Source organism: Physeter macrocephalus, chromosome 4 (assembly GCF_002837175.3).
Source record: "Physeter macrocephalus isolate SW-GA chromosome 4, ASM283717v5, whole genome shotgun sequence".
Taxonomy (NCBI): Eukaryota; Metazoa; Chordata; class Mammalia; order Artiodactyla; family Physeteridae; genus Physeter; species Physeter macrocephalus.
In genome coordinates, this window is record NC_041217.1 from 47,001,580 (window position 1) to 47,012,607 (window position 11,028).

Here is an 11,028-nt window from a genome sequence, read left to right on the forward strand (position 1 = left end):
CCACCATATACCACAAGTCTAATAGAGACCCTTATCCCTTCCTGTGTCCAGCTTCCTTCCCTTATAGAAATCTATCAGTTCTTGAGAGATGGGCCTCTAGCTTTTGCTTACATGCATTTAGCAGTAAAGTATGCACCTTGAAAGAGACCATTCTGTTTAAAAGTAGCATTATCTGTTATAAAATTCTTTTCCCCTTTTCTGGTTTGGAAACTGCGACTCAGAGCATTTTAGTGACTCATCCACAGGCATACAACGAGGTCTCTGCAGAGCCAGCACTGGAACTCAGCTTTCCTAATTCTTAATCAAGTGCTTTTTCCTTGCTATGAAACTACAGAGGATAATTTTTTTTCCAGTTTTATTTGACTACCATTCAGATATTTGAAATGCCTCCCCATTATTCTCCTTTCCAATCCAAACATCCCCTCATGTGATTAGGTTTCCAGACCCTTTCCTATTTACCCCAACCTGGCATGCTTCATGTGGTCAATGCCCAGAAAGGAATTCAATACTCTAGTTGTGGTCTGGCTGTGCAGAATACACTGAACCGATTACCTCCCCTCTTCTGTACACAAGTATTTGTTAATGCCACCTCTGTTTGCATCATTTCTTTCTGGTAGCACATAGTGGGCTCATCTCTCACACACACACACACACACACACACACACACACACACACACACACACACACACACACACACACTGCCTTCACCAGTGCAGCTCAACAGTGACATTTGTTTTTCAACCTGGCATGCTTCATGTGGTCAATGCCCAGAAAGGAATTCAATACTCTAGTTGTGGTCTGGCTGTGCAGAATACACTGAACCGATTACCTCCCCTCTTCTGTACACAAGTATTTGTTAATGCCACCTCTGTTTGCATCATTTCTTTCTGGTAGCACCTAGTGGGCTCATCTCTCACACACACACACACACACACACACACACACACACACACACACACACACACACTGCCTTCACCAGTGCAGCTCAAGTCTCATTTAACTGAAAAGCAGACCTTACTTTGTTTCTATCACATTTGATTCCATTAAATTTGGCTCATATTTCTTTACCCTCCAACTCCAGGAAGACTATAGCTCAATCATTTTAACTTTACAGGGCAAAGTTAAAATGATCTGTTCCACAGTTAGACATTTGTTTCAGTGAGTAATATGCTCATAGTATGCTAAGGATGTAGTTCTATTCCATTATTTCTCAAAAGATTAATTTTGAAGGGACCATTGTGAAATGTGTTGTAAAAGTGGTCTGCTATTTTTTCATGGATTTGAAGAAACAGAGGCAAAAATTTTCATAGTAAACAAAAAATAGAGAAGAAGCAAGGAGAAATAGTCACTGGATTATATAGAAAAACAAAACATGTATACATATGTATGTTATAAAAGTACATGATAAAATATATATTATAAAAATAAGCATATTCATATATACATTTATGTGTATACAAAATATGTACATACATATAAACTATACATACACATATATGTATATGTGTGTATATAAACTACACATACATATAAACATACATATAAAATATACATACATATATATACGTGTGTGTGTATACACATATATATATATATATATATGGAATCCTCATGGAGATGTCATTCCAAATACACATATATTGTTTTTTTTTTTTTTTGTGGTATGCGGGCCTCACACTGTTGTGGCCTCTCCCGTTGCGGAGCACAGGCTCCGGACGCGCAGGCTCAGCGGCCATGGCTCACGGGCCCAGCCGCTCCGCAGCATGTGGGAGCCTCCCGGACCGGGGCGCGAACCCGGTTCTCCTGCATCGGCAGGCGGACGCGCAACCACTGCGCCACCAGGGAAGCCCCATATATTGGTTTTAGGGGAGTGACTTAGAAAGACCATGGCTTTAATGGAATGCAGGAGTTTAAAACCCAAAATAGGCTTAGAACCAAGTCCTAGGAATAGTGGCTTATTCCTGGCACGTAGAGGTAGATTTACCACAGAAGGGTCTTAGACTTGAAATTATTAAGGATAATAATTAGTAACTACATATTGATGAGCAGCTGAAAAATTACCAGAACAGTCTTGTGGTATTTCTGTGAAGAATTTAAAATAAAAAGAATGGTATAGTAACAGTTAATTTTAGTGATGATGTTACTGAGTGTGTACCTATGTGTTGATTTATTTTAAATCTTGATTTTATTAGAATGTCCTATTATTTTAAGTAGAAATGAGGAATTAGAATTATGTTACTAATATGGCTAGAAAATACAATAGTACTTAATAAATGGCTTTATAACTGCATCTCAGCTTTTTACATTTGAAGAAAGCTATTTTACATATCTATGGTTAGTACAGACTATTCACTTAGTAGGAGTTATCCTATGAGCAAGTATGGACTTGTCCAGGGGGTACAGCTTGCCTTACAAGCCCAACGGTTTTTCTCACATATTCATTACTCACACGTTTGCTCTTGAAGACAGTCCTGCCTCGGCTTGAGGCAGTGTGGAGTGAGAGAGAGCCCCTGAACCTGCCTTGTATAAGCCTGGCTCAGAGCCTAGCGATATTGCTTCTTGTGTCAAGGGAACTTTGGCGAGTCACAATCACGGAGACTCAGCTTGTCTATTGATGAAACAAACAAAAAATACATACCTCACATGGTTGTTTTAAGACTAAAAAAAAATAATACACTTGTAATCCTTATAAACCTGGAGCCCATTTGTCCATTTCAGAGCAAGTTGCATGGTTAGTTGAAGAAACACAGCAGCAAAAATGTAATTGAAAACAAATCCCTCAAATGTTTTATTTAATATTTCAAAAACTGTTTAGAGGATTCAAGTACATAATACATCCTACCATCTATTTAAATTTCCTTTATTCTTTTACTTACTTCTCTTGTATCCCCAGCTTCCCCTAAGTACCTTGCTCAATGGTTCCTTAAAATTTCTTTCTATATCCAGCCCACAGCTGCTTTTTTTCTCCCTGTTCCTTCTCCCCCAACCCCACCCCCTTTGTATACTTTTTATTATATAAATGGATTTTACCACTCTCCCCATGAAAAAGTATCCTTCTTTTTAGGGGTGTGTGTGTGTGTGTGTGTGTGTGTGTGTGTGTGTGTGTGTGCATGTGTTGTCTATATATTTGGGGTGGACATTAGATGAGTTGGTAATTACAGGCTTCTCTTTAGCAGGCTGGAGAAAAAAAGGTAATTATTTTTACATGACATGTACAAAAACATTTTTTCAAATGTTGTTCAAATTTTTCTTGGCAGGGGAGCCAAGCCTGTGCTATATATATGAGGGAGATGGGATATGTGAACCTTTTGAGAAGGAAACCAGCATCACAGACTGTGGCCTCTATACTCCCAAAGGATACCTGGATCAGTGGGCTACCCAAGCTTATTCTTCTCATGAAGATAAGAAGAAGTGTCCTGTTTCCTTGGTAACTGGAGAACCTCCTTCCATGGTAAGTTAAGCCAGAAGAATAGAGTCAAGGCTAAACAAAATTGTGAAGTGATTCCCCCAGATACTTAATGTGAGCTTACATTTTTTTCTCCTCACTTTGACACCAAATTTAGTTCTTAATGCACTCAGAATAGGATAATGTTAAATGAAAAGCTTCTAGACTAGCAATTAAATCTCATCCCTCACCCTCACCCCACTTACATTCACTAGTTTTCATCTAGGAACCTTTGACTGTGCAATAGCTGACTTCAAGTTACACAAAAGCATCTCAAAATTAGTCTTAGAATACACATATCAGAAATTACACTTGGGCTTTGTGTGTGGGAAAATTTATTTTAAAAGCAGAAAAAGAAGCAGTAAAGAGTCAGAATACCTGGATAACACTATTGGATCTACCAATATTATTATGATTATTACTAAGTGAGATTTGACATGTCACTTAACCTCTCTGGGCCCCAATTTTCTCATATGTAAAATGGGTATAATAATACCTTTTGCATTTAACTCAATGGTTTATTACAAGGATCAAATGAAATTTAAAATATGTATTAAAGATCAAAGTATAATTTGATTTAAAGAATTCTTATTATTAAAGAAATTTGAGAGTTAGTACTAAAAACAAATCCGTAGGTATACAATTTTCCATGAATATCTACCTAAATAAATAGAAGATCCTCTGAGGACTCTGAGGACTGACTTCTATGAATTATAACTAAATACCTAAAAGAAGATTAAGGGCTTTACTTTTTGGATACTATTCTAGATGTTTCCATTGCCAAATAGACTCTTTCATTCATTATAACAATAAGCAATACAGTCATTTCAACAGAAGTAAGATTTAGCTCTCTAGGTATATTAGGCCAGGATAAAATTACTGGAGTTTAACGTTGAGGAGATACCCCCAAACGATTGAGGAACCAGCCAAGGTTGATGCTGCGGTTCAAGGAACTCATCAAGGACCCAGAGGTCTTTGAGAGTTCACCTCTTTCTATCCTTGGCTTGCAGCTTTCTTCCTCAAGCTCATAAGATGACTGCTGTTCCTCCAGGCACAAAGTCATTATTTCAAGTGGGAAGAAGGGGGAAGGTCAAAGGGAAATATTGATACGTGTTAGCTGAGTCTCTTTTTATTGGGAAAATGGGAGCTCTTCGGGAACTTCGATACTACAGGCTTCCACAAACATCTCATTGGTCAGATCCAGGTCACTTCATCATCCTTAGTTGTAAGGGACCCTGAGGAGATGAGCATTTATAACTTGATACATTGTCACCTTGAACAAAATTGGAGTTTGTTAATAAGAAAGAAAGGGGAATGGATATGGATCGGCAAGTAGCCATGCCTGCCACACTCCTTCAGCTAATTCTGGCATCTTTCTCAAGAGTTCTGGTGCCCAATGACAGGAAGCCCAGAAAACTGGGAGATTCTGAGTTAGTGACAGCTCTCTAAAGTGGCTTTTAGCCTAACCTGTCTGTCTTCCCCCAGTGAAGTGGGAGAAATTTCCTGGATTTTCTCTTTCCTGGTTCCTTTTCCCAGCTTAGTGGTTACCTGACTCAGTAGCCTCACTCCTGGGGCCAGTGGATCCTGCCTGGTAAGGATATAATCATCATCCTGGACAGACTTCCCTAACTAATCCTAGGAGCAGTTGCCTGAAATGTGCCAGGACAATTCGTTGAGCAAGATCCTTGGGCCATCAGTGGGCTGTGAGTTGTCATGTGTATTCTTCTACCCTGGTAAAGTTCTTTCTTGAGGCTAACAGAGAGCACTGAGACATTCTTCTACATTGAGAAAAGTTTTCTGCTGATAATGTGATCATTAGGCATTCAGAAAGAGAGGAAAACTTTGGTTTCAAGCTGGAGAGTTTCATTTTCTTTACTTACCTCTCACCCTCCACATTTAATTGTTGGTTGAAATTGCATTTCAGATTTGCACATCATACCGTCCAGATTTACCAGAGCACCGTCCGCTTACTGGCTGGTTTCCCTGTGTCACCAGTGGAAATAGCCCTCAGGATGAAGGGAGTAAGCAGCTAAAAGGTAGCCAGGAGAGAGACGATGAGGTTTGGCTCAAAGTAAGTGGCCCAAATGGATTTTTGTGAAGGCTGTGGATAGATTGTGCATGTGTGTGTGTATAAATGATGCATTGGAATGGCTTGTCAGGAGATTTCCTTTTATCATCTCAAAGTTTTTACATCTTGAATTTATTTTCATCTCTCTTTGAATGTTGGACTTTTCTTTATAAGCAATCATTTTATCAAAATATAATATACACATAGAAGAGTATAAAAATCAGAAGTGCACCGATCAATAAATTTTTACAAAGTAAACATCCTCTCTAACCACCACACAGATCAAGAAACAGAAAATTAACATCTACCCCCAAAAGGCTCTCTCATTCCCCCTCTCATTTATTATATGACAGAGGTATCTACTATTTTTACTTCTGCCACCATAGATTAGTTTTGCCTGTTTGCATTTTATGTAAAAAACTTTACAGTATGTACTATTTGTGTCTGATTCTTTCTTACTCAACTTTCTATTTGTGGGATTCATCGTCTGCTTTACTTAGCAGAAAAGTTCATTTCCTTTACTGTGTAGAATTCCAGTGCATGAATATGTCATACTTTATTTAACCATAGTGATGGACCTATAGTTTATTTCTAGTTTTTCTGTACTGTGTATTACAAATAGTTCTGCTATAAACACTTCTGTACATTTCTTTTGGTGAAAGTATATAAACAATTGGGTATATTTGGAACTGCTAGATCATAGTTAGGCAGATGACCAGCTTTAGTAGATAATCCCGAATGATTTTCCACTTGGTTGTTCTAGTTTATACTCCCACCAGAGGCCTATGAGTATTCCAGTTGCTTTACATTTTCACCATTACTTGATATTTAAAATATTTAAAAGTCTTCAATTTAGCCATTCTGTTGGGTATGTAAATGTACATCCCTGAGGTTTCAATTTGTATTCACATGTTGGCTAATGAGATTAGGAGACTTTTACATGTATATTGGTCATTTGTAGATTCTTCTTTTTTTTTTTTTTCTTTTTATCTGAAGGGCATATTAAAGTCTTTTGCTCAATTTTCTATTGGACTGTCTGTCATTTTCTTCTTAATTTATATGATTTCTTTACAATTTTCTGAATGTAAATCCTGTTCCAGTTATAGGTTATTTAATATTTTCCAACACTCTGTGGCTTACTTATTTTTACTCTTAATGGTATATTTAGATGAACAGTTCTAAATTTTACTAAAATTTAAATTATCTTCCTTTTTCTTTATGGTTAGTGCTTGTCTTGTACTGTATTTAATAGTCTTTGCCTACCACAAAGATATACTTTCCTATGTTATCTTCTAGAAATGTTATTGTTTTACATTTTATATGTAGGTGTACAGTCCATTGGAATTTTTGTGTATTGTGTGAGGTAGGGATCAAGATTTTTTCTCCCTAGACCTAGAACTACCATTACTCAAACTAAAATTTTCTTTTCCCCTCTTTGCTGCACTGTGTCACCTTTGTCGCAAATAAACTGGCAACATGTATGTGGAGATCTGTTTGTGGAGATTCTACATCTTGTTCTGTATATCTGTATACAGACTGATCTGTATATCCTTGCATCAGTGTTACACTGTTAATTACTGTACATTTTTTATGAGTCTTAAAATCAAATAATGTAAGTCCTAAAACTTGTTCCTTTTTTTCCTGATTGTATTGACTATTCTTGGTCCTCTGAATTTTCATATAAATTTTGGAATCAGCTTCAATTTTCACACATGAAAAAAAAAACCTGATGCAATTTAGATTGGGATTTTATTGAATCTCTGAGTCAATTTGGGGAGAGTTTTCTCTTTTTTTTTTTTTTTTTTCCGGGACGTGGGCCTCTCACTGTTGTGGCCTCTCCCGTTGCAGAGCACAGGCTCTGGACGCGCAGGCTCAGCAGCCATGGTTTACAGGCCCAGCCGTTCTGTGGCATGTGGGACCCTCCCGGACCGGGGCATGAACCCGCGTCCCCTGCATTGGTAGGTGGACTCTCAACCACTGCGCCACCAGGGAAGCCTGAGTTTTCTCTTTAAAATACTGTCTTCTAACATTTTCTTTGAGTTACTTAAGTCTTTAATTTCTCTTAATGTTTTATAGTTTTCTGAGAAAAAGGGAATTGAATTTTATCAAATGCTTTTTCTGCATCCACTGAGATGACCATATTCTTTTCCCCGTTGTTCTGTCACTGTCTTGATATACATTGATAAATGTTTAAATGTTAAATCAACATTAGATACCTGGGGAAAAAAATAACAACTTGGAGGCTATGTATAATCCTTTGCCAATAGTTTTGGATCCTATTTATGAATACTTTTAAGTGTTTTTTTTCATTTATATTCATTAGAGATTGGTTCCTACTTTTTTTTTTTTAATTTTACTATCTTGTCAGGTTTTATGATGAAGACTAGGTATGACTCCCAGAGTAAGTTTCCTTTTTTCCCCAGTTTTCTGGAATATTTTGTGAAATGTTGATGTTAATTTTGGAGGAATTCATCAGTAAAGCTATCTGAGTCTGTGTTTTCTTTAAGGAAAATATTTAAATATGTGTTAAAATTTTAAACCAAATATTGAAAAATTGGGGTTTTTTATTTCTTCTTAAGTCAACTTTGGTAAGTTGAGTTTTCCATCAAGTAATTAGTCCATTTTTTCTAAAATTTTGAATTTATTGGCATTAAGTTTTTCATAATGTTCTCTTATTTTATTTGTAATATTTCCAAGCTCCCCAGGACTTTTTCATTTATGCTATTGTTAATTTTTGGCTTCTCTCTTTTATTTTTTTGCTCAGTCTTGCTAAAGATTTATCAGTTTTATTAATCTTTTATTAATGTTTTATAGAACCAAAGAATATATATGTGTGTATATATATATATATATATTCTTATATATATAAATATACATATATAAACATAAAAGGAAGGAAATAATGAAAATAACATTATTTCCTTCCTTTTATGTTTACATTTAACTTGCTCTACTTTTTCTAGTAACTTGAGATGATGCTTAGATAATTAATTTTAGCTTCTTTCTTTTTAAAATATGTACATTAAGGCCACAAGTTTCCTTCTAAGTGTGACTTTAGCGACATACTACAAGTTTCACATCTTACTTCTGTTATCATCCAGTTCAAACATATTTTCTAATTTTTATTTGATTACTTTTTTGATCCCTGAGTTATTTATAAGTATGCTGATGAACTTCCAAACATTTGTGGATTTTCTGGTTACCTTTTTATTTTTGACTTATAGCTAGAGTCTTCTGTGGTCAAAGATTATATTTGGTATGATTTCAAGCCTTTTTAATTTGTTGACCCTTGAATTATGGAATAGCATCTGGTTAATATTGATAAATATTACATATGCTTTGAAAGAAATATGTAATCTGAAATTATTGGATATAGCATTCTATATATTTAACATAGATCAAGTTCATCCATCATGTCATTAAAATTTCCTATATCATATATATAATATAATATATATACATATTTTCCCTGATATTTTGTATACCGTTTCCATCAGTTACTGAGAGATATGGGTCAGACTTTCTTACCATAGTCTTGAATTTGTCTGTTTCTCTTATTTTTGTCAGTTTTTGATTTATATATTTTGAAACTATATTATAAATATGCAGGCAATTCTCACTTTGTAGTGTGGGACCACAAAATGACCATGTATCCTAAAACTATACAAAGCAAACTCAGTAATCGATGGGAAAAATTATAATTGTTACATGACCTTTTTGACACGATATTAAAAACTCTCTTATTTTCAGAAATATATGTGAAAGGAAGTGAAAAAATAGTAAATTTTAGTTCATTATAATTTAAAAAAAAAACATTACAAACAGAGAATTAAAGTGTTTCATTTCTTTGTTTAAAAAAAAAGAAAACTACCAAGTGTAGTTTGAACAGTGCTTGCCTTTTTTTTTTGCTTCATATGACTTACATTACAAAGCAAGCAGTTTTTCTGTGCCTTTGTGAATTGTCATATTCCTTTCTAAGTTTGAGCAGCTTCCAACATTTTATAGTACTTTGCACTTTCAAAGTTATGAAACATCTCTGAGAGTTCTTTTAATGTGAATTTTTCTTGGCATCATTTCCTCTGGGACATCTTCATCCTTTTTGTCACAACCACTTTTCTCATTTTTGCTGATCATTTCACTTTCACTAAGTTCCTCTGGCTGCAAATCCAGTCTCTCAAATGGCAGCAGCATCAACATTCCCACACTCAGCTCTTTCGTCTATAACTCTATTTACCTTTAATTCAAATTTCACTTCCAGCATTATAATTTTTGTTTCTTTGCTGCACTTTCATCCTTGCTGGCTGATCCCCTCTTTTGATTATCAATGTTTGTGAAATGTCATGTGGGTAAAATGTCACTGGGAGATGAGGCAACACAACTGCACACTTTTCTGCCTCTGTGTGAACTGAATAACAGATACACATTAAACGATCAATGACAGTTTGAAAGAAGTGATGTAATTGGTCACTGATCATGATTCTCAGTTGTTATATACATGGTGATTTGTGGATGGAAAGCCTATTAATGGAGTTTGTACTTTCTACAGTTACAATTATTTTTTGGTAACTGAAATTTGAATCATACCGTTGGGACTCTGGTATTATATAACTAAATTGTGATAACTGATATTTTTGTATATGGAAACTGTATAAAGTAAAACTACTGTCAGTAGATAATTTTAGAATTTTTATATCTTCCTGGTGGATTATCTCTTTTAACACTAAGAAATGTCTCTCTTTATCTCTAAGAATATTTTTTAATAGATCTTTATTGGAGTGTAACTGCTTCACAATACTGTGTTAGTTTCTGTTGCACAACAGAGCGAATCAGCCATATGCATAAACATGTCCCCATATCCCCTCCCTATTGAGCCTCCCTCCCATCCTCCCTCTCCCTCCCCTCTAGGTCATCGCATAGCACCGACCTTATCTCCCTGTGCTGTGCTGCTTCTTCCCACTAGCTATTTTACATTAGGTAGTGTATATATGTCGATGCTACTCTCACTTCGCCCCAGCTTCCCCTGACCCCGTGCCATCAAGTCCATTCTCTATGTCTACATCTTTCTTACTGCCCTGCAAATAGCTTCATCAGTACCATTTTTTAAAAAATTTAGATTCCATATATATGTGTTAGTATACAGTATCTGTTTTTCTCTTTCTGACTTACTTTACTCTGTATGACAGACTCCAGGTCCATCCACCTCAGTACAAATAACTCAATTTCGTTTCTTTTTGTGACTGAGAAATATTCCATTGTATATATGTGCCACACTTTCTTTATCCATTCATCTGTCGGTGGACATTTAGGTTGGTTCCATGTCCTGGTTATTGTAAATACTGCTGCAGTGAACATTGTGGTACATGTCTCTTTTTGAATTATGGTTTTCTCAGGGTATATGCCCAGTAGTGGGATTGCTGGGTCATATGGTATTTCTATTTTTAGTTTTTTAACGAACCTCCATACTGTTCTCCAGAGTGGCTGTATCAATTTACATTCCCACCAACAGTGCAAGAG

General features: G+C 35.8%; 1 protein-coding gene across 1 annotated transcript in view; it reads left to right on the plus strand.

Moving 5' to 3' along the window:
* The window catches only part of PAPPA2 (pappalysin 2), a 295,372-nt gene that overhangs the window by 145,743 nt on the left and 138,601 nt on the right, over positions 1-11,028 (plus strand). The window contains exons 10-11 of the mRNA XM_024133710.2: positions 3,259-3,452; positions 5,371-5,517. Of these exons, the coding sequence (XP_023989478.1) occupies positions 3,259-3,452; positions 5,371-5,517 (341 nt within the window). The remainder of the gene's footprint in view (positions 1-3,258; positions 3,453-5,370; positions 5,518-11,028) is intronic.